The 24571-nt window shown below is 47.8% G+C and overlaps 1 protein-coding gene across 1 annotated transcript in view; it reads right to left on the bottom strand.

The window, feature by feature from the left end:
• Positions 1-11534: 11534 nt before the first annotated feature.
• LOC105805896 (chromosome unknown open reading frame, human C2orf61) overlaps positions 11535-24571 on the bottom strand; it is a 48556-nt gene continuing 35519 nt past the window's right edge. Inside the window, exons 6-7 of the mRNA XM_012638863.1 lie at positions 14444-14548; positions 11535-11673 (exon numbers count right to left, since the gene is read on the bottom strand). Of these exons, the coding sequence (XP_012494317.1) occupies positions 11557-11673; positions 14444-14548 (222 nt within the window). The 3' untranslated portion in view covers positions 11535-11556. The remainder of the gene's footprint in view (positions 11674-14443; positions 14549-24571) is intronic.

The raw sequence follows: 24571 nt of genomic DNA, 5'->3' as shown, positions 1-24571 counted from the left end.
TCTCTTTTGCTGTGACCTTTTTTTAAGGTAACACATAAAGGAACTTTAGTGATTGAAGGAACACTTGGTATCAAATTACTAGTTACACACAAACCCTCAATGGAGAGGGGGGATGCCAACTCCCTCATCGGAACCTGTTGTGCCAGAATGAGGGCTAGAGTCTGGGGACAGACTTGGGGCTGCCTGGTGCCCCCGTAGACCGCCAACCCACCCACCTCCGTCCAGGGCACAGCTCGTACTTGTGCACTTCAGTATTAATAGAGTTTATCTGCAGGCACAAATATGAATGGAATTTCAGCCCCCACCACCCAGACTCCCTTCTGGTACCAAAGTGCTCATTGTTGCATTTGCAACCCCACCCGGCACTCAGATGTCCTCACTGTGCAAATATTTCTTGGCCTTGGGAAGCCTCCAGCTAAACAAACCTGCCCATGTGCCCAGCCCATGCCTCCAGCTCTCGACAACCCACGGCCAGGGAGCCACACGACTAAGTGACCTGTGGCACCAACCCACATGGTACTGATCCACAGGATCCTGGGAGGCTGGGGGGCCCTGACTGGAAAGTATCCTGCTGTCCCCTGCCAGAAACTTCTTAGAATTTTCATCAGGCTCTTTCTGTTGCAAAGAACAGAGACCCACTGAAGATAAGAGACAAGAGGAAGCTCCCTGAACTGCAGTGCACAGGCCCCGGGGCCAAAGCAGCCACACAACCATGATGGAGGCAGCACGTGACACTGCAGTCACCAGCCCAAGCTTGAAGGTGCGGCTCTACCACTGATTGGCTGTGTGGCCTTGAGCAAGTTGCTTAACCTCTCTGTGCCTGTCTCCTCATCTGTAAAATAAGGATAATAGTGGAATAGTGCCTGCTTTGTGGATTATGTTGATGACATGAGAAAAACTCATCGGTACCCTAGAACAGCACCTAGCCCATGGGACGTGCTTAATACATGTGAGCAGCTGTCCTCTGTTTCTGCCCACTCCCCGCTCCTGTCCCTGCTAACTGGCTTCGTTGTTCCCCCAGGCCCATGTTCGACACCACCCCAGCCCTCCTGCTGACCTGCCTCCTACAGCGCTGTGGCCACTCCTCCCTGAGCAGCTGAGTCCTGAACGAGAGGATCCCACTGGTCCTGCTCTTTTTGGGGTCACTCAGCAGCCTGTAGACCGACTTCCCTTGCGCAGGTGGCTTCTCCTGACCCAGTCGGTTGTGACCGGAAGGCATGGGCCTCGGGACACAAAGTATGGCTGTTCAGGCAGCCTGAGTCCTCAGGGGACAATGCCCTGGCCCCTTCCAGTACCCGCACCAGCCCGTCGCTCCTCCACGCCTTGTCCTTCTGGGCCCTCTGGAGGGGGCAGACAACAGAACACACCCCCCTGAACACCCCTCCTTTCTCCTTCACTATCATCATCACCTTGCGATGCATCCCAGGGTCTCCTGTCCTAGCTCTCCTCTTGGAATGGAGATGACAGTGACAATACTAACATAGCTCCACACTGTGCTGCTTATAAGGCGTTTCACTTGTCTGTGAACTCTTCCTCCTAATCACTCCTTTCTTTCATAGTCAACAAACCTGGGAGGTAGGTTTTGTTCCAAAGAAAAGTGAAGCGATCGTGGCGCCGCCACTTACAGTTGCTTGGTATATGGTGAGCCTGAGAACGCAGGGCCGGCGCTCCGCCCACTGCCGCCGTCTGCAGACACTGCGCAGCGACGGCTCCCATCATCCCCGCAGGAGAAGGACCCCGCTGGGACCCGAGGAGACGTGCATCGCCAGGGGTCCTCTGTGGGAGCACCCCAGGGGAGGACACAGGGATCCAGGGGGCCCTTGAGTGCCCGGAAGCCACCCCCTGCCCCCAGCTTTACCCGGCTGGCTGGAGTGGAGACGAACAGACAGCACTCGGCGCTGCCCACCACCCAGCCCCTCTGCAGCGGGCAGAAGATTCTTAAGCAGAGGTCACACAGGCTGGGCATCCCCCAAACAGGAAGGGTGTTCAGAAGATGCCTGGAAGCTTGAACAGGTCCCCCACAGGAGTTGTGCGTTGGGCCATGAGACTCCACCGTCCTGACCACCAGCTGACTGGACTATGGCTGGGTTCCAGCACCAAAGCGCATCTTCCATGGGCCCCCAGGCTCAGAGCAGTCCCAATGTCCCCACGCAGGGGCAGCCCACGAGGACATGGGCGTCATTGTTCTCTTATTCTCACTCACTCTCTTGGTCTCTCACTCTCTTAACTGTCTCTCTGGAATTTGGCAAGAGGTTAAATCATTGTGGACTTCTTTAAAAACACATTTTTTTTAACCATTTGAGAATAGATTGCATAAATCATGCCCCTTCACCCCTTAATACCTCTGTGTTTTTACCAAGAACAAAGGTCATCCCCTTCCCCAGCCACAGCACAGGTGACAAATGAGGAAGTGTAACACTGCTACCGTACTCTTATCTGCACTCCCACCTGGGTTCCAGGTTGGGCACTGCTGTTCCCTGGAGCGTTGCCCTCCTCCAGCCCAGGACCACACACACACACACACACACACACACACACACACATGCCACTCCATGACCAGTCTCCTCAGTGTCGTTTACCCTGGAGCAGCTCCTCCCTCTCCACTGCCAGGGCTGCAGAGGGCCTGGCCTCTGCCATGTGAGTGTGAGAGAGAGGGGGTTGGCCCTCGGGGGTGGGAGCAGAGGCTGAAAAGCGGCAGAAGCCTCGGGCACGGACCAGAGTGGGTTGGTAGGAGCTAGAAGGTAAAAGGAAAAATGCAGAGCGGGTGAATCTCTGTGAGGGCAGAGCTCTGGAGTCAAAAGAAAGGGCTGCTTACTTTCAAGGCACAGAAAGATGATGGGAGCCCCGGAGCTCTGCTCTGTCCTGAATGACCCTCCAACTCCCGCCGCCTGACTTTGAGGTCAGGATTCCCGTCTACAGTTTCCTGGTATCCTTACAGTGACCCCCAAGAAGATGTGGGAGCCCCCGGGTGTGTGTTTCCAGCAGCCCTGTCCACCCCAGAGAGGGGCTTACTCCAATTCCCTGCACCATCCTCTTGTGCACCCGGAGACCAGCCCAGGAGGGGATTCTAGAGCCTCACTCGCTGCTTTCCTCCGTGCCGTGTGCTGAGATGGGAATCGGCACGGGTGTGAGGAGACTTGCTGAAGAAGAGCAGCTCTGGCCTTTCCCCACATGGAGGTCGGGAGCATGGATGGCCTCCCCCAGATTCCCCAGGCCTGGGTAGTCTCCTGTCACTCTGACTGTGACCTCTTGACTTGCCTCAGCTTGGGTCCAGAAGGAAGAGGCCGTTACAAACTCCCTTGCTCCTGTCTGTGCCAGGCCTGGAGCCATCTCAGGAGCCAGAGCTCAATTCCCTACCCCGAGCAAGGCCCAGGGCTCAGTGGTTTGGGTGGTGGCATCCTGCCTAACACACACACTCCACCCCTGGGAGCACCCCGCTGAGGGTGCAGGGGCTTTGCACAGCGTGGCCCTGCACACGCCGGGCTGAGCACACAGAGGCTCCCGCGGGCTGTGCTAGGCTGGGGCGGGCGCTCTCCTCCATGCAGAGAGCTGCTCTCTGATCTGGGAGCTATGGCTTCCTAGGTCCTTGCCCGCTTCCCTTCCTCTTCTCCTTCCCCCTGCAAGTCTATCGGGTCTCCCAGGGCCTCAAAGAGCCATGCCCTCCTGTACCCACTCACACGCAGCAAGACCTCTTTCCAGAATTTCTCCTGGGGCTCACTCCTTGCCCTTCATCCTTCAAGACCCTTTAAGTCCTTCCCATGCCTTCTATTACAGACGCCCTCCCCAACCTGCCTTCCACCACCCACCTTACACTTTGTCAGAGCTGCCTGCAGTTCTCAGGAACCGAGCATACTCCCACCCAAAGCAGCCTTGGCAGCGCCCCCCTGCCATGCCGGTCAGGCCCCGCTGAACCCCACCACTCTCCAGAAGGATGGTGCCTTTCTCTGGGCTTGAATATGGGCAAAGGCGTTTTTAACAAGGTGATGAAGAACATCTACTGAGAGGCCCCGCTCCAGCATCCACCCAATAAGCCCCTTCTCTAGCTGCTCTGCACCCCCATCTCCCATCTCCCTCCCTGTCCTCTCCTACCCCACACCCCACCTCCCAGCCTCCCGCAGCTCCAGCCTGGGCTCCTCCTGCCATCAAGAGTCCCCCTTTTCTCTGGGGAGGCTGCAGATAAGCCCAGCTGGGATCTGGGTCTCGGGCAGTAGCCCCCAAAGCCTATGCAGCCCTGCTAAGGAGAGGGCGGATGGACCAGCCTGGCAGGATGGGCAGCCCCGCAGCCCAGAGGCCCTGAATCCAGAGCCCAAATGCCTCCCTTGGGCCTGGCAGGCTCTGCATATCTATAGCCCTGCCCTTGGCCAAAACCAAAGGGTCTGTGGGGACCCCTGCCAAGAGTCAGGCTGGCAAAAAGTGCCCTGCTTGTCCTTCTCCCCAGAACAACTGCCTCCTGGGAATGCTCCAGGCACTAGCTTCCCCCAGAGAAATTTCCACTCCTCTTTAGCCAGATGCTAAAATGGATCAGGATAATCTTCATACCTGAAGAGTAACTTCCTAGGGCAGAGACCCTGTCTTCTTCTTAAACCTTTAGTGTTGGGGGAACCACCTGCGTCCTGGCCCAGAGTTACTGGTTACCGGTGCCTTCACACCACTGCAGTGGTGGTTCTCAACTGTGCCCACTCATTGGAATCACTGGGGTGGGGATTGGGGAGGCAGGAGGTCTGTCTGAGAGCTGCCAGGCACCAAGATTTTAAATGCTCCCTAGGAATTCTAACATGTAACTTAGGTTAAGAACCACTGGTTCAAGTCAAAACAATCTTGAGAAAGAACAAAGGTGGAGGACTCACATTTCCTGATTTCCAAACTTACTACAAAGCTACAGTAATCAAAACAGTATAATACAGACATACAGACAGACCAATGGAATAGAATAGATAGCCCAGAAATAAATCCTCACATACATGGTCAAATGATTTTTTTAAATGTTTAAATTTTTAATTATTATGGATACATAATAGTTCTCTATCTTCATGGGATACATGTGATGTTTTGATATAGGCACACAAAGTGAATTAATCAAATCAGGGTAATTGAGGTATCCATCACCTCAGGCATTTAACATTTCTTTGTGTTAGGGAACATTCCAATTTTACTCTCAGTTATTTTAAAGTAACTTGTTGATTATGGTCACTTTGTTGTATTATCAAATATTATTCATTCTAACTATCTAACTAATTTTTGTACCCATTAACCATACCTCCTTTATCCCCTGCTCCCTGCTACTCTTCCCAGCCTCTGGTAACCATCATTCTACTCTGTCTCCCTGAGATCAATTGTTTTTGATGTTTAGCTCCCAACATGCAAGATTTCTCTTTCTGTGCTTGGCTGATTTCACTTAACATAATGTTCTCCAGTTCCATCCATGTTGTTGCAAATGGCAGAATTTCATTCTTTTTTGTGGCTATATAATACTCCATTGTGTATTATGTGCCATAATTTCTTTATCCATTCATCCGTTGATGGATACTTAGGTTGATTCCATATCTTAGCTATTGTGACTAGTCCTGTAATAAACACAAGAGTGCAGATATCTTTTCAGTATACTGAATTCCCCTCTTTTGGATATATACGCAGCAGTGGGATTGCTGGGTCATATTGTACTTCTATTTTTACTTTTTTGAGGAACGCCCATACTGTTCTCCACAATGGTTGCAGTAATTTACATTCCCACCAACAGTGCATAAGGGTTCCTCTTTCTCCACATCTTCGCCAGTATTCATTACTGCCTGTCTTTTGATAAAAGCCATTTTAACTGGGGTAAGATGGTATCTCATTGTAGTTTTGATTTGCATTTCTCTGATGACTAACGATGTTGAGCATTTCTTCATATACCCATTTGTATGTCTTCTTTTGAGAAATGTCTATTCAGATCTTCTGCCCATTTTTTAATTGGATTATTTGATTTTTTTTCCTGTTGAGTTGTTGGAACTACTTACATATTCTAGTTATTAATCCATGGTCAAATGATTTTTGACAAGAGTGCCAAGACCATTTAATGGGGAAAGGACAGTCTTTTCAACACATGATGCTGGGAAAACTGGATATTTACATGCAAATGAATGAAGTTGGACCCTTACCTAACACCATATACCAAAACTAACACAAAAAGGATGAAATGCCTAAATGTAAAACCTACAACAATAAAACTATTAGAAGAAAACATAGGGCAAAGGCTTCACAACATTGGATTTGGTAATGATTTCTTTTTTTTTTTTTCTTTTATTTCAACATATTATGGGGGTACAGATGTTTAGGTTACGTATGTTGCCCTTGGTCCCCACCCCAAGTCCGAGTTTCAAATATGTCTATCCTTCGGATGGTGCGCATTGCACTCCTTGTGTATACAAATACCCGTCCCCTCCTCCCCCCTCCCCCTGGTAATGATTTCGTGGGTATAACAACAAAGGCACAGGCAACAAAAGAAAAGTTAGACAAATTGGATTTCATGAAAATTTTAAAAATTTGTACAGTAAAAGACACTATCGGCCGGGCATGGTGGCTCCTGCCTGTAATCCTACGATTCTGGGAGGCCGAGGCGGGAGGATCATTTGAGCCCAGGAGTTCAAAACTAGCCTGAGCAAGAGCAAGACCCAGTCTCTACTAAAAATAGAAAGAAATTAGCTGGACAACTAAAAATATATAGAAAAAATTAGCCGGGCATGGTGGCACATGCCTGTAGTCCCAGCTACTCTGGAGGCTGAGGCAGTAGGATTGCTTGAGCCCAGGAGTTTGAGGTTGCTGTGAGCTAGGCTGACGCCACGGCACTCTATCCTGGGCAACAGAGTGAAACTCTGTCACAAAAAAAAAAAAAAGACACTATCAACAGAGGAAAAAAAGGCAACCCATAGAATGGAAGAAAATATCTGCAAATCATTCATCTGATAAGGGATTATCATATAAAAATAACTCCTAATACTAAACAAGAACAACAAGAAAATTTGATTCAAAAATTGGCAAAAAAAATGGGCAAAGGACTTGAAGAAACGTTTCTCCAAAGATATACAAATGGCCAATAAGCACATGAAAAGATACTCAATGTCACTAATTATTAAGGAAGTGAAAATCAAAACTACAACGAGACACCATCTCATATCCATTTAGAGTGGTTACTATAAAAAAAACAGCAATTAGGCCAGGCATGGGTGGCTCATGCCTGTAATCCTAGCACTCTGTGAGGCCAAGGTAGGAGGATTGCTTGAAGCCAGAAGTTGGAAAACAGCCTGAGCAAAACCTAGATTCTGTCTCTAAAAAAAATGGAAAATATTAGCATGGTGTGGTGGCACGCACCTGCAGTCCCAGCTACTCGGGAGGCTGAGGCAGAAGGATGGCTTGAGCCCAGGAGTTTGAGGTTGCAGTGAGCTATGATGATACCACTGCATTCTAGCCTGGGTGACAAAGTGAGATCCTGTTTCCAAAAAAACAAAAAAACACAAAACCAGCAAATAACAAGTGTTGGCTAGGATGTGGAGAAATTAGAACCCTGTGCACTGTAGCTGGGAGTATAAAATGGTGCAGCCACTGCACAAAACAATATGGTGGTTCTTCTAAAAATTAAAAATTGTCATATGATCCAGCCATTTCACCTCTGGGTATAGACCCAAAAGTATTGAAAGCAAGGTCTTGAAGAGATACCCATGTTCATGGCAGCACTACTTGCAATAGCAACATAGAAGCAACCCAACTGTCTATAGACAGATGAATAGACAAGCAAATTGGGGTATAAACATATAATGTAATATTATTCAACCTTAAAAAGAAATGAAATTCTAACATGAGCTATGACATGGATGAACCTTGACGACATTATTCTAAGTGAAATAAGTCAGTCACAGAAAGACAAATTCTGTATGATTCTACTTACATGAGGTACCTAGAGTAGTGCAGATCATAGAGATAGAAGTAGAATGGTGGTTGCCAGGGGCCGGGAGGAGGGAGGATTGTGGGGTTAATGTTTAATAGGTCCAGAGCTTCACTTTTATAAGACAAAAAGAGTTCTGGAGATGGATAGTGATGGTTGCACAACATCATGCATGTATTTAATACCACTTAACTACAGTACATTTAAAAATGGTTAAGATGGTAAATTTAATGTTGTATGTTTTACTATAACAAAGAGAAAGCACAAAGAACCTCTGATTCCAAACTTGTAGATTTTGAACTGTGTTTTTAAGGGCTTCAAAGTAATCCTAGGCATGAGGGCCTGAGACCGGATGGCTCCATGCCATAGATAGATGGCATCAGGCACTTCAGAGATGATGCTGGGGACAGGACCATCACCTAAGCCACCTGTGGCCCTTGGCCTCAAAGCCTGTGCCTGCCACTCAGCCTCTGGTCTGGAAGGTGTCGCCCATAGGCCCAGAGAGCAGAGAGGGGGTGGAGTGGCGAAGGAGGGAAAGAGGAGGAAAGGGGGAGGGAAGACAAGCTGTCCCCTCAGTCCTGTGACTTGTGACATGCTTTGACTTAATGGAGAGGGAAGTACACAAGTAAACAGCACAAGGTGTTTGTAGCCAAGAAGAGACCGCCCCTTACGTTGCAGACAAATTGAGAGGACAGTTGGTGGTGGGTGGGGGTGATGTGTGTGGGAGGAACAGAGGGATGCCCGGGTGGGAACCAGGGCAGGGACCTAGAGAAGCCAGCATCACAGTGGTTAGTGTGGAGGGGAGGCGGGGTGGGCTATTTGAGACCCTGCGGGAAGTCCCTCCCAAGCCCAGTTAACACCATAGTTCCTCCTATCTGCAGCGCCCTTCGGCCCTTCTAAGCCCTCCCGGATTTGACGCACACAGCCCTGGTGGCCGGGTGCTCAGGCTCGACGTCTGCCCAGGTCTGCCCAGCCTCTCCTCTTCTTCCATCTTGGAAATACTGTCCCAGGGTTAGGCTCATGGCAGGAAAAAGCCATTCAGAACTCCTCTGGTCTTTCTGGGAAAGCCTCCCCTAATCAGTGTGAAATACTATTAATATAAAAACACTGGGATACACCAAGGAGGAAAAGTAAAATCACGCTTCTTATCCTGTTCCTGCAGCCTCTGCTACACCTGTGGCAGCGCCTCTGTCACACCACCCAAAATGACACAGGAGGGTAAGGGCGGACTGGGAAGAAAGACAGGTCTTTCTGCAGGCACCCCCGGCTCCAAAAAGGAGGCCTGGCCCTCGGTGGAGGAGCCAAAGGCAAAGCTCAGTGAACGCCCCTGGTGGACACAGAACAAAGGCAGTCCAGGTGGCCCTGCGGAATGTTCTCCAGTGGTTCCACCTCCAGTCATAAACCTCTGCAGGCCCCACACACGCCCCCTCCCACAGGCTGGTCAAGACACCCTCCCTTTCTTACTCTGAAAGGGTCCTCATTCTCTCCCAGGACACGGTGGACCTGCCCCCAGCCCAGTTACGCACACCCCACATAGCTGGGGCCCTGACAGAGTGTCTGAAGCGAGGGTCCAGGCCCTCCTGGCCACTGGATTCTCTCTCCTGGGAATCTGAGACTTGAACCAAGGAGATGCTGGTTACGTTCTTTGAGGGTATTGCTCGGGAAATGATGTGAGGCGAGGCTGAGGTCGCCACATTTGATCCTACACACATAAAGAGGCAGTGAAAGTCAGCTCCAGAGGGAGGAAAGCAGGCCCGAGAGAGAAGCAGAGGGACCCTGAGTCCTGAGAGACCCAGAGAGAGGGGGAGGGAAGAGAGAGAGATGGCTCCTGCCAGCCCCTGGTTCACCCTCTTGTCGGTAACATACCTCTAAATCCTTCGGACACTACGCCTCTCTTCCTCCTGCCAGCTCGAGGGGTCCCTCTACCTTCCCACCAGCAAGCCTTCACAAAGACACACGCGACGACCCCCCACCTCACTCTCCTGCAATTGCTTCCGCGAGTACCCCATGTGCCTGAGACTCCGCTTCCCAGAGAAAACTGCCCCGTCAGAGCCGCCAGCCATTACTTGCAGATTGTGGAGGGAACTTTAACCCACTTGGAGAATAAAATTTGAAACCATCTGCCCTGCAGCCATCTTCTGATCAAAGTGGGACAAGAGACACTACCCCGAGACATCCATCAGATCCGCCAAGTGGCTGTTTTCTGCCCCAAAGGAATGCCATGCAGGGAGTTTCTCCCATAAATGTGACTAGATTCCAGGAGAGCCTTCCCTTCCCTGCCCCAGCACTCATTTTATAAGGGCCTGTATATAAGTCTAGAAAAGGGGGGTGGCTTTTCTCCTTTTAAAAATAACAAAATATAATCATTTTTATTAGTTTTTTGTTACTTTTTTATTAGTTAAAAAAAAGATTTCTTCCAATTATTTATCAACGACTCTGGAATCTTCTCCAGCCTTTGCAAAGACAGTGGCTGTCATGCATAGTATCTGCCTAGCTAGAGCTCCCTAGGCAGAAGGCATGTGGTCCCAGGCTTCTGAGGACCCTCACCCTACTCCCATGCCCTTCCTCGCTCGCACCCTCCACTCTCCTTGGTCCGGGCTTCCTCTGCTTCCCCCAGCGAATGTTTATTCCTGCCTTGGTCCTCTGCCCAGATAGGGCTGCTTGCCCCGAACCCTCTTCCCTCTCCTCTGCCAATCTCCGCCTCCTGGTCCGTTGGGTGCCAGCCAAGCTGCCCTCCTGCGCGTGGCCATCCTCTTCCTCCCAGGCTCGGGCTGCGCTGCCTTCTCCCTGCTCTGAACGCCTGCAGCCTTCGTTGTCACAAGTGCTCCTCTGTGCACCTCGTGCAATGATTTGGCAGCTTCCTGAGACTACGGCCGGCTTCCTGTTGGAAGTCCATCAGTGCACCGGCTGCCGCTGGGCCGTAGACACCGGGCAATGGGGCAGGAGTGTCCTGGCGTGGCTCGCTCAGCCTTCCCTGAGCTGGGACTACCCTCCCCTTTCTAGTCCTGTCTCCCCCAACAACCCTCCCCAAACTCAGTCACGTGCCTAATTCACCTTTGTCTCAAGCCTGCACTCCTCAACCCCAGCACAGCACCTCGCAGCGTGGTAGCAGATACTCGAAATACTGCCACCGACTTGAAACCACACAAACTCCCCGGGTTGAATCAATATTGTTATTTTCACGGGGTTGAAAGAGAGAATGAACCAGCTTTTGGGATCCTGTCAAGGCTCAGCTTGACCTCAGTTTAACATCGACTACCCAAGAAAGTCTTTAAGAGGGCAGTGAGATCTTACAACCCTGATGCGGCTGAGACCAAGGCCACACAGAGCACAGCCCAGGCACATCCAGGCCTGCCCAAGCCGCTGCAAGAATAGCCTGGGGCCTCAGGCTCTCGCAATGTGCTCTTTGGTATTTAATAAGCAAAGTGAACACATAATTTACTGCTCAAACCAGGTCACTTTGAGAGTACATTGGTAATTATGCTGGGACTATTCCAGATAAGCAAGCAGAATGGTCACCCCAGGCAATTGATCATGTTCTGTGGTCAACCCCCCGCTCAGGAATAGACAAAATACGGTTTTCTAAACACAAGAACTTGCTAAAACTCAAAGTAGCTTGGCTCCAAGATTGCTTTATTTTAAAAGCCAATTGTGTTGTTGAAGAAGAGGCTGTGTTCTCTGCCCATTCTGGCTACGGTCGGAGACTGCTTGGGGAATTGTCTTGAAGCCGTATATGCTCCTGGGCCTGGGGTTTTCTGAAAACAGGGCAGAAAACAGGGACTGGTGAGACACTGACACCAAAACCCTGAGCCTCCAGTCCCTGGCTGCTGGCTTAGATGTGGTGGACGAATCCCCCATAGAGGGAGGAAAGGGCCACACCAGCCTGGGCCGAGGCCTGGCGGACCCTTGAATTGGAGCGTGTCCTCGGAGCCGAGGCTGCTCCTGTCGGGCTCGCTGTGGGCTGGAGGGGTGCTGAGAGACGGCCAGGCCAAGCCAAGGGCCACCTAGAGCCTGCTGGGGGAGGTGGGGTCACATCCACCTGCACCTCGGGGCACACTTTCTCCCCAGGGTGCTCCTCCTAGGCAGCTCCTGTCCCAAGGAATGCCATCGTCCCTCTCCTTAGTGACCTCATCCTAGCAGTGAGTGAGTGAGTGAAGAGAACAGATTCTCAACCTGGATGGTCTAACGCAAAAGCCCAAACTGCCTCTCAAACTTGGGTTGTGTCCAGTCACCGACCCAGAGTGACAAAGTACACTACAGAACAGAGACCATCTGGGGGCCATGGACCCCAGGGTCAGAAGTATCCCAAGGGATCCACGAGTTCTTATTTTTAAATGCCATGTTTTCATTTTGATGACATTCTTGAAAAAATTATTCTGCCAATTATTTAAACAAAGCTTCTCTTCCATAGTGATAAAATACAAATAGTAGTCCACCTGCTCAAGACTTCGTGGGTGTGGCTCCAGGTAAAAAATAAAAAAGTTAAAAAAAGTTATAACAAAAAACAAAACAATAAAAAAATACAAATAAATGCCATTTTAATAGACTAAGACTTCAACTTCTTAGATCAGCATTTCGCATTTCCCATTTCCCAAGCACATCTTCTTGAAACCTAAATGAATTTTATTTTGCGTCTGCTGGAGAGACACCAGGGTAGTGGCTAAGGACAAAGGTTTCAGAGTCCAACAGGCCTGGGTTCTAGTCCTGCAACCAATGGCTCAGTGGGCCATGGGCTTCCCTCCCGCTGCCCATCCAACGGGGTGGAGCGCCTACCCTGTGGGAGGCTACGAAGCACGTCTCTAGGGCACGAGCACCTGCCAGGCAGCAAGCACCCCCTCGCTGGCCACCACCACCGTTCTTATTTATTATTATCACCTCCTTGCAGTTTGTTATCTCTTCAGGAGCCAGTGAGAGTGGAAATAGGCTTACCCTGGAGTGGAACAGAGCGGCCAGCCCAGAGCAGATGACATCAGCTGCCTGCAGAAGCCGCTTTAAATGACAGGATGTTTCCCTTGCCAAAAGCAGAGCAGTGGCCTGTAAATCTAATCAAGTCCTGGCCAGACGTCAAAGGAAGCTAAAGCCCTTATTAGTGCTATTAACGAGGACTCAGCATGCATGTGGAGTTCTGGAAGGCCATACCACGGACAGAAGGTTCAGGGGTGCCTATGCCCCACAAGGCCACCCCTCAGGAGGCTGCCGGTTGTGGTTCAGCCACCTTGAGAGCATCCAGCTTGGTTTCTCAGCCCTGATTTCACTGTCACAAAGTGACCTTCTGGTTGTCCTTGGCCTCCATGAAAATTTCCTATAAGGGAGCAACTCCACAGAGTGGCAGCCCCATCACCAGGCCCCCGTGGCGGATGCCTATAAGTTAACACTACACCTTCTGGCTTCATGCTGAGTTTCCTGGGAGTTGGGTGAGCATGACTCAGTCTTCCTGAGAATGCTCAGCCTTTGGGCTCTGACAAACATCTGTTTCTGGATCGTGGTACTGCCACCAAGGTATGAGGATCCCCCAGCCTCCTGCTGTCTGTCTGTCTGCAATCTTACCGGCAGGGCCTCCACAGTATTAGTCCAGGTAAAGGCTGCACTACCCCAACACTGCAGCCCGGCAGCTCTGCAGCAGACACTGTGAGGGCCTTGGCCTGGGGCACAGGCCAGGTGGGGCTGAGGGTAGGTGATTTGCCACCCTGGCAGTGGCAGTACTAGCCCTCCCCTACCCACTGCCCCAACTTCCCCCTCACCCCCTTAATTCCCCTGGTCCCACAGGCAGAATTTGTATTTCTGTCTCCCCAGCTATCTCAAATGGGTCTACATACCAGCAAGTCTTGGGAACTTTCAGGCTAAGGTGCAGGCTGGAAGCAACAAGGGCACGGGAATTAAAACTATCTTTTGGCATTTAAAAAAAAGCCACATTTGGTAAGCTCCATGTGATGCTTTTGTAATCTTTCTTGGTCTTCTCTAGGCTTTTGCGGAGCTCTGCTCACTCCTAGAATCCACTTTCTTTGTATCTCTCCACGGACTTGAGCCCCTTCCCTTACTGTCCTGAGTCCTCAGGGGCAGGGGGATTGCTTATGCTTTAATGATCCCATTTGGCTTCATAAAAGTGTTTCTGCTTCTCCTTTTTGCTTCCTTTAGCTCCCAAAAACCACACGCACAGAGAATGGTAGTTCTCGCTGGCTGGAAGCAGCCACTGTACACCGCTTGCTTCAATGCAGTACAGGTGTTCCCCTGAAAGGCATCCAGGTCATGACATTGATGGCTGATTACTGACCTTGCTGGCTGTTTTTGACTGGAACCATAATTCAACCATGGTCTTTGAGTCTGGAGTCACTCTGAGCCTGAGCTGGCTGAGAGTTTCCAGGTGTTTGAGCTCTTCACACCTTACTGCCTCTATAGGCAACCGTATATACTATAACTGTCTATGACAATCATTGTCCCATCCCACCCGCCACTCCCCCCAACACACACAGAGTCAGAAAACCTGCCACCGGGGCAGGGGGAAGGTCTGTCTTTTGGAATACTTACTGAATGGCTGGGCAACAATCGAGGCACTTTGGATTGAAAACAAGAAGTAATAGAAGTTGTTGGAGGTATTTTCAAGTCATAATGACCTGGTCCCGGGCCTTCATGCTATGGAACATCAAAAAAAAAAAAGTGTTTTCATTATTACTAATATTTGATATATTTTAATGCTTCATTTGTCTTCCACAAATAAACATATGAATCAGTGTGATATGGTAGAAAAATCCCCGAATTTAGGCTTGAGAGATAGAATTAAGGTATGAACTGGGACAAGTCATTATGAAATGGCAATAATACCTGCCTCACCTGCCTGGTGCAGGACTGTGATGAGTGAAGGAGATCAGGTGACCCATGCAAGTCTCCCTTGTCCCTGCAGGGTCACCGACACCCACACTCAGGCCAGGGACCCACCCCCTCCCATCAGCATGCCTCCTGCCACACTTGCTCCTCTGTTAACAGTGACCTGCTGCTCTGAGCTGTTAGCTTTACAAAATGCACTTCTTCTTCCTTATAAGTGTAATATATGTTATCTTAGTCCAAAAACAGATTCACAGCTATTCACTGATATAAGCACAATGCTATGAGATTAACATAAATGAGTGGGCACAATTTAAAAAGGACAAACACCCAATAGGAAAAATAGCAAAAGGCCAGACACAAGGAGGAAATACAAATGTTCAGTGAGCAAATAAGTTCTCATTAAAACAACGAGATTCTTTTTTTTTGCAGGGGGAGAGGTTCTAGAAAATTAAAAAAGATTAAGAAAGAAAGAAAAGAAACAGACTGAGAAAGAAAGGAGGGAAGATAGGGAGGGAAGGAAGCTAGAGTTTTCTCAAGCAGCACGAGTGCTCCTATATGTTGCCGACAGGAGTATTAATTTGATTAACCTATCTGGGAAGACTTGTATGCCTATCCAAAGGGAGCGAGAGAAGAAAGGAGACCAGTTATTGGCTGTTGCAGGAATCTGGGACACAAAGAATGAGTCCTGAGCCTAGATGTGACAGGGAAAAATGGAAACAGCCAAAACACCACGCTGGATCCTGCTGACATGATGCTAACCTTTTTGTTTTTGCTAGTAATTTACTTTTCTCCCTCTTCCATTTTCAAATAGCTGGTGCTCATTGTCTCAGGGGTGAAACAGGGCAAAAACCAGAAATCAGTCTTTTTCTAGCATGATGTCATGGATCTGTTTCTAAATAATGCAGGAACTAGGGGAAGTGGGTGGGAGTGTTGACCAACTCCAGGCCTGGAGTTAAACATTGTTGAATAGGTACATGAGGGCTGAATCTAGTATTCTAAGTTGTATATATTTTTAAAGTTTTCCCAATAACAAATTTAAAACAGTGTGTATTTATTATTTTTACCCAGCCATTCCACTTTCAGGCATTCACCCTAAGAAACCAATTAGGTATGTGTGAAAATATTTAGACACAAAGATAGTCACTGTAGCATTGTTCCCAGAAGGGAGAAATGGAAAATAAACAAAAAGACCGATGATGTGTGCCTAGTTAAATAAATCGTGATTCTTCCATCCAGTTGTCTAGTGTTGATGAATTTTTATAGACATAAAAGCGATTCCTAAATATCAAGTGAAAAATGCAAGCTTGAAAAATGTGCATAAAAATACTTGGAATGGGCCAGGTGTGGTGGCTCAGGCCTGTAATCCTAGCACTTTGGGAGACTGAGGTGGGAAGACCACTTGAACTCAGGAGTTCCAGACCAGCCTGAACAAGAGTAAGACCCTGTCTCTACTAAAAATAGAAAAATTAGACAGGTGTGGTGGTGCACACCTGTAGTCCCAGTTACTCAGGAGGCTGAGGCAGGAGGATCACTTAAGTCCAGGAGTTGGAGATTGCAGTGAACTATGATGATGCCACTGCACTCTACCCACAGCGACAAAGCGAGACTCTGTCTCAAAAAAAAACAAAAAACAAAACCAAACTTGGAATGAAATTATCGCAAGCTGTTCACCAATAGTAGTTTTCTCCAGGTGGTGGCATGTTGAATAAAAAGGAAAAAGAAAATTTTTTTGCATATCTGCTTTGTCTAATTTTTCTACAATGAACATGAGTGCTCTTAAAATATGAAAAAAAAGATATTCAATATACAGATAAATGAATATGGAAACTGGGTAAAGGAAAAAAGAAAGTAGAAAAAAATGATAAAGCCAGCAATTAGGTTATAATAGAGACATATATCCTATAAGAGCCTTATAACAGGCAAGGCTGGCCACAAATGAGCCCAGCGGATTTGGCAAAACGAGCACCCAGACTGCAGACCCTCCATGGGATTTAAGAGCAAGACTTTCCCTGTTCACTCTGGCTGGTGACTCAGCAATGTAATTAGGGCGCCATTCTCCATTACTCCACCATGAACGGAGTCTGTTATTAACAGCCAAGCACACGTCTGATAATCAAGGGATGGTTGCAGCATTTGACAGCTCATGGCAGAGGGATGGAAACAGTAATGTTTTCAAACTGATGTGTACATGGGACAGGGGCTGCTATCAGGGCGAGGCTCTCTGTTTGGTGTGAATTCTGCAGTCACATTGGAAAAATCTGAGCCATGATAAACACAAAGGAATAAAAAGCCAAGAGAATCTGGACTAGAAAAGTTTGCACAGCCTCCTTTCGGTTTGGCCATAATAATGCAGCACTCGCAAGCCAGATGAGTAGCTGGGGCCAGAGATGATGCTGAGTGTGCCGCCACTGACTCCACGCCTATGACAGCCATCTGCAGAACGGCTAAGAGACACTGCACCCTTTCCCCCAAGCCTCATGTGGTTTTCCTTTCTAAGCTTGCAAGTCTCGAGCTCCTTGGGAGTCCAGGTGTGGAGCCTGATGAGGCACTGACGTGTTCCTGTGCCACCCAAGAAGCTTCCTTGAATGGGCTTTGTCACCTGAATCAAAGGCACTAAGGCATGTGCAGGAAGAAATCACAGAATGCTATTCCACATGTGGCAGATGTGGAAGGGGAGGGGGAAGGGGAGGCAGATGTGGAAGGGGAGGCATTAGGGAAGTGGATACAGGCCCAAGTTCATTTTCCAAAAGCCACAGGAATGCTGTGGCAAAGCCATCCATGACTGTTGTGAGAGGGATCACAGGAGGCTCCTTCAATGGCCAGGAAACAGCTCCAGAGAGTCCCCACTGAGCACTGTCTGAGGACGGCGTGATGGACAGAGAGCTAGGAGTGTGCCGTTTCTGGACCAGTTCAAAGGGAAGGCGTTTAAAACAAGGACACAATTTGAACTGTGTCCTACTCGTCCTTGAGGTTGAGCACTCTGCTCCCTTGTTTACTGGGGCTCCTCAGGCGTGACCCAGATCTTTGGTCCCACGTTGTGTGTGACACACACGCAGAGGGAGGCACTCAGGCCACCAAGCAGCACTAAGCATCTCTTACACAAGTCAATGGGCCGTTTCCTAAACCTTGCTTTTGTCAGGATCATGCTTTGGCAACTCTGGGTTTCCCAAAGCTAAACCTGTCAAAGACCACTGACATTCAGCCCCAGGGAGAACAGGACAGTCACCTTCTTAGAGTCCCAGAGCTGAATGCCAAAAGAAACTGCATGAAACCTTTTGTAGTACCCATTCCTCAGCTGTGGGGCATGATTACATCTTAACCCTCCTGATGAGATGATAATACTCTCTTCCCTCTGAAAAAGTCCTATTTAATTGCATTTCTCTCTGAGGGCAACTTTAACCAACAGGAGCTGTCGAAATTACTACACAGATGAGTAAAATACTATCTTTGACCTCCGAGGAGTTTATAGTCCAGGGAGGGATATAGGCAGAACCAAACAAAACCACCACACAAGAATAAATACAGGTGTGAGGGGCTGGGGTGGTGCTGGGTGACGGCTGAGCTAGATGTCCAACTTCAAGATCCCACACAGGCCCTGGCGTAACTGGTCTGTCAAGTGTGATCTCAGTGGGCTGCAGGGTGTCACCTAGGACAAGAACTTTCATCTTACTGCAAAAGACTCAGTCTTTCCTGGAGAGCTCCTGGGTCCCTGTCATGGCATGAAGAAGCTTGACTTATTTGGTTCCAACTCCTAAAAGGTGATAACACACTGTAACATTATAGGCCTTTGGGAAGCCCTGACAGCCCTCATGGCACAGGGCTGAGAGGATGGGATGGGTTAATCCATAGGACACTGCTCTGGAAAGATGTGTATCCCTCTGGGATAGCCCAGAGCAGCAAAATGCCAGGTGCCTCTCAAAGACCGTGTGAGAGTAGATGAAGCTGCCCCAAGTTAGGTAATGAGTTGCGTCAGCCCAAATTCATAAATCCCATGAATTTTTATTGTGGTGAACTGCGGTGAATGCTGAATGGCATCCTCTTGCAAGTTTTTAAGTCCTATGAATTTTGAATTCCCAATATCTCAGAATGTGACCGTATTTGGAAATACGGGCCTTGCCGATGTAATTAGTTAACAAGGAGTCATTAGGATGGGCCCGAATCCAATATGGCTGATGTTTTCTATTAGAACAGGGAAATTTCGACACAGAGACAAGCACACAGGGAAAACTCCATGTGAAAATGAAGGCACAGAACTATAAACCAAAGAATGCCAAAGAGTGCCAGCAACCCACCACAAGCTGGGAGAGAGGCATGGAACAGATTTCCCTCATAGCACTCAGAAGGAACCAACACTGCTGGCACTGTGATCTGGGACTTCTAGCCTCCATAACTGTGAGACAACAAATTTTTGTTGTATTGTCACAACGAATATCCAGTTTGTGGTACTTTCTTACAGCAACCCTAGCAAACGAATACCCACGTGTTCGGCTCATTTCAGCAGACATACAATTAAGCCAATATACTATGTTCCAAGTAGTGGGCTGGAAGCTGAGAATATCGTGATACGTGATTGGCTCCCAATGTCCGTCCTCCCTTTCTTAGTATTCGGACAATTTTTAAGTGGACACACATCTACCCAAAATAAAGATTCAATTTCCCAGCCTCCCTGGCAGGTAGGTGTGGTCACATGACTGATTTTGGGCCAACCAGATGGAGACAGAAGAGGTGTATGCAAAGTCCAAGGGGAATCCTTAAGGAGAGGACATACTGTGCCTTCCCCGCCCTCCTTTCTTCCAGCTGCCCCATGGTCCCCACTCTCCAGGGCCGTGGGAATGAAGCCATGCTCAGCCCATAGAGGAGTCAGATGCTGTGGAATTGCCACACCAACCCTAAACTGCCTATGGCACGGACCTTATACAAGAGAGAAGGAAATTCTATCTTGTTTATAACATTGTTTTTTGCGTTTTTTTTGTTTTTGTTTTCTGAGACAGAGTCTCACTGTGTTGCCCAGGCTAGAGTGCCGTGGCATCAGTCTAGCTCACAGCAACCTCAAACTCCTGGGCTCAAGCGATCCTCCTGCCTCAGCCTCCCCAGTAGTTGGGACTACAGGCACACACCACGACGTCCGGCGTGAACTGTGCATTTTACTTCTTTTTTTTTTTTTTAGAGACAAAGGGGGTCCCTCTTGCTCAGGCTGGTCTCTAACTCCTGAGCTCAAGTGATCCACCCACCTTGGCCTCCCAGAGTGCTAGGGTTACAGGCGTGAGCCACCGCGCCCAGCCTATAACATTGTTATTTAGGGGCTCTGTTACTGGCAGCAGTCCTCATTGACAAGATAGGTGTGCATTTACCACTCTCATGGGACCTATCTTCTAGCAGGAAATGTACACCTTACCAAACACAAAATCATAAATGTGGGAACTATCACACAAAGGGTGTGTAGGAAGCTATGGAAAACATGTAAGAGAGTAAACTGATGTGGTCTGAGGGCCTGAGCAGCCCCTCAAGGAAGTACATTTGAGGCTGGAGGAAGGGTTTGTGTAGGAAGCTGTGATGGGAAAAGGTTCAGGCAGGCCACAATGACAGGCCCTTGAGGACAAGCCTAGAGAGAGAGATGCTATTCATTTTAACCCTGTTGGGACAAATTCACTACACTGCAAAAATAAAATAAAAAGTGTTAACTGGCCTGTGCTGATTTAATTAGTATAAAAGACTAAAAAATACCAGATGATTACTGGTCCCTGGGATAGCTTAATCTGTATGCAAGTTAACAGTAGGAATTCTTTTCCATTCAACTTTCCGCACCATGAATGTCCCAGGGAGTTAGGGACTGCTGCTAGGCTGAATGTGTCAAACCTCATTAAAACAAAGCTTAAAAAGTCAAATTCACAAACTTTCACTGAAACCTGGTTTCCGGCAGGTACTAAAAACATCTAGTACAGCAGCACCGACGTCGGGGTAACTGCAATCTAGTTGTGAAGACAAGGACAAAAATCTAGTAAAGTAATAATATAAGAATTAATATACCATGATTATGTACCCATAATAATTAAAAATAAAATTTTTTAAAAAAATAAAAATAAGAATTAAAGAACAACAAAACAAAGCAAACTCTCACAGACTAGAATTCAATATGAAATGAGTGAGTGGTGCCAACCAGAAGGGCTTATGGTGAGTTCCCAGTGAGCAGAGGCCATGGTGGGGTGCACGTGATGGAATCCTGATGGCAGAGGGGTCTCGAGCAATACCTTGAAGCCAGGTAGGACACAGGTGGCCAGGCAGGGAAGACTATGTGACAATGAAGCCACAGGTGCATGGGGCAGAGACCTATGCTAGAGTCTGCGGTGGAGTGTATGTACCCACATTAAAGTTCAAGAAGGGATTCTTAAATCATTATTGTGTTGTAAATTTTGATCTTTTCCTTAAATTGTTAAGATAAGTGAGATCATATAAACCCATGAGGAAAATAAACCACAGAGTAAATCTTTTAATGAGATATATGACTAAATCCTACTCCATAACAGCCACCTTGAATTTGCTAAACTCACGTGATAAAAATCATCTTTCTCCAGAAAGTACACACGTACTATTTCTCAAGTGCAGGATCTCTGTGCACTGCTATGGTATAAGTATTGGCGTTCTCCCAAAATTCATACATTGGAACCTAATGTACAATGTGATGGTGTTAAGAAGTGGGGCTTTTGGGGGCTGATTAGGTCATGAGGGCTCTGCCCTCATGAATGGGATTAGTGCCCTTATAATTGCAGCTTGAGGGAGCTTGTTTGCCATCTTCTGCCCTTCTGTCACCTGAGGACATAGCTAGAAGGTGCCCTGTGAGGACTGCCCTTCACCAGACATTGAATCTACCTTGATCTTGGACTTCTCAGTCTCCAGAACTGAAAACAATATATTTCCATTGCTTATAAATTGTCTGGTCTGAGGGATGTTGTTACAGCAGCAGGAATGGACTAAGACAGTGCACCAAGACCATGAGGTATATATTGATAGATGCTTGCATAGGCTCCTGTCAAAAAATTCAGTGAGGGACCTGAAATTCAATTTTCTTGATAGTTACCACTTTGTTGCTTTTTACTTGTTTATGAACACTGAGTGGTTTTTACAATTTGATTGCAGATGTAAATGCTTAAATATCACCACGTATTTCCAGTGCCTGCGAGCCTTTGTTCTGAAGCCTTCTCATGTGCAGGCAGGTGCAGGTTAACAGCCCTTCGGGTGCTGGTCTTCCAGGGCTCTTCTCCAGCCTGGTCCAAAACAGGTTCGGCACACAGGTTCCAGCCCACCAAGAGCTGCCCACGGACCCTGCGGCCATCTCTAGAATTCACGGCATTGGTTCACATACCTGCTCTCATTTGAGCCTCAACAGCCCGGTGTGAGAGGCACTATTTCCATTTAACAGATGTGAAAGCGAGGCTCAACGAGGTTAAAAATCAGTGATTTAGCATCTCAGCTGTGGGAATCAGAGCCACTTACTCACCTTGCTTCTTGGTGCTGGAGGGTATTAGTACTTAGTTCTAAGCTATTTTTCTTTAAAATCATAAAGCTAAAGGGAATGTAGAAAGAGCACACAGTCCACCCCCATTTATCCTAGGCGCAGACAGCTTTTCAGTTGGTCATATTGAAAAGAGAAAGGGTCAGAATAAAGGTATGGCCCCAAATGTCTACTATATACACACATAAAACACGAGTCATAAGCAGCGTAAACTGAAATTGCTATATGGGTGGTAAAAATGATCTCCCCAAAATTTGGTGTGTGTGATAGGTGGGAACACGCTGCCCAAAAAAGAAAAGAAATGCCCTAGCAAGGAGGACAGGAGCCTGGTAGAGGGAGGCACAGGGAAAGCTAGAGCTGCCTCTCTGGGACTTCAGGAGGAGGAGTGTGGCAGGGTCTATCCAACTCAGGAAGTTCTAGATTCTGTAAACTCTGGTCTACAAGTTCAGAAGAGAAGGGAGCCATGCATGCTGGTGGATAGGGTAGAAGCAAACCCTTCAGGGGCCAAAAGTTATTCATATTTGCAAAATTAAGAATTGACCATATGTCTGAAGTCTACCTCGGTACTATTTATTTCTGCAAAGAGAAAATGTGACAGTCTGGACTTCTAATTAGGCTGGGGGGCAGGGCGCCAAGTGATCACAAACCCACCCACCCTAAAAGTGCAGCTTTCAGAGGCACATGCATCCAGCGACCCTCAGTAATTCAGAATTACTGTGGGTGTTTGCTGCCCCATCCTCCGTTCTCTTGGAGACCCCAGCAGCAGAAGGTGCCCCGTAACTGTTAGAAATTTGAGGTGGTTCTGGCCGCAAACTTGATGCCCGGGCTGGCAACTGCCCTGAACCATCTCTCTTGCTTGTCCTGGCTGCAGTCCCAGGTGTGAGAGCTGCTGTGACAACCCAGATGTCACTCTAATGCTTTGGCGCCTGCAGAGGTAGGACTGGGAGGCTCTTGCATCTCCCCAGGCTTTGCTAAGAGTAGAAGAAGCAACTTCCAACAACCGAAGGGTGAAGGAAATGAAGGGCATTGAGAAGGCTGGAAGTCTGTAAGGCCATCTTTCCACTTTCATGCCTCTGGCACTTGGAGATTCCTCTTTTTGCAAGAACACCCTCTTTTTGCAGTTGGGTAGTAGGCATGTGTTCTTTTGCCTCCCAGCATCCCCTCCCTAGTCTTCTGATAACTGGGCTCATTCCCAGCTTGGGTAGGGTGGAGCCCCTCCCCAGCACCACCCCCACCACCACCACATATAGATGGGCAGGAGACCCAGCCCGAAACAGTGGATTGGTCCAGGGGCAGGCCAGTCAGGAGAGCCAACCTTTCACGTTCCGGGTTAAGCAGGCACGGAGTGGGTCAGGGGCTGCCGCTGCCCATCCTGCCCAGCTCCTGTACAGAGCATGCCCAAAGGTCGGAGAGAGATAATAAAGAAAACAGCACCCAACGTGCCAGAGGTTATGTGCACCCATAAGTTACACCCCACCTTTATGTTTTATTTTTTGCTCAAGCTAATTTGGAACAGGTTTCTGTTGCTTGCAACTGAAAAATTTCTAATACATTCTTTTTTCCCTGTTCCCAGTCAGGATATAATAATATCTTATAATTATTATAAGAAAAGACTGCAAGAAATTCTTGGCACTCACAGGGGGACTCTGCTGATATTAATACCACTGGAAAAGTTGCACAGATTTTTTTAAGAAGAAAAATTGCCAGGATAATTATCATTTTCTTAAAAACCCTAGCATATCTGGGACTATATTTGTAATGTTATATTTTTCCAAAAATGTTACCTCATCTTTGAGGAGATTAAGACTGAGACCTGCTTTAATCATCTTAACTTCCAGATTTCATTCAAGCAGAAATCAATTTTCTGCTTTATTCAATCTGGGTTTATTAATTATTTTTTCTATTCCCCATGGAATTTCAAACTATCAGCTTAGATTTTAATTGAACTAATTCCTTAAATGCAAAAACAGCTGGAATGATTCAGCATTCCTTCCAATTGCTAGTTTTAAGGCATAGCATATACCACAGGTCTGATGCTCACTTTTCAAACTCACACTATTAAAAGTGACTAAAACAGAAAAATCATATCACCATCATTTGTATCGGTACAGACTCTTTCCTGTTTGTCTAATCCTTTCCTTATTCTTTATAGGCCTGTCGGGTTTTAAGAAATACAGGAACACCTTGAAATATTTCTGACATCCAATAAAACAAACCCATGTTTGTTTCACATTGTAAGACTTTGTTCCCACTATCAGGAAAGATGTTTTGTCTCATTTTTCACTTTATTACAACTATGAGAAATAAAAACTGTAAAGAAT

This window comes from Propithecus coquereli, unplaced genomic scaffold, assembly GCF_000956105.1.
Source record: "Propithecus coquereli isolate 6110/MARCELLA unplaced genomic scaffold, Pcoq_1.0 Scaffold136, whole genome shotgun sequence".
NCBI classification, from domain to species: domain Eukaryota; kingdom Metazoa; phylum Chordata; class Mammalia; order Primates; family Indriidae; genus Propithecus; species Propithecus coquereli.
This window is presented reverse-complemented; position numbering and strand designations above follow the sequence as displayed.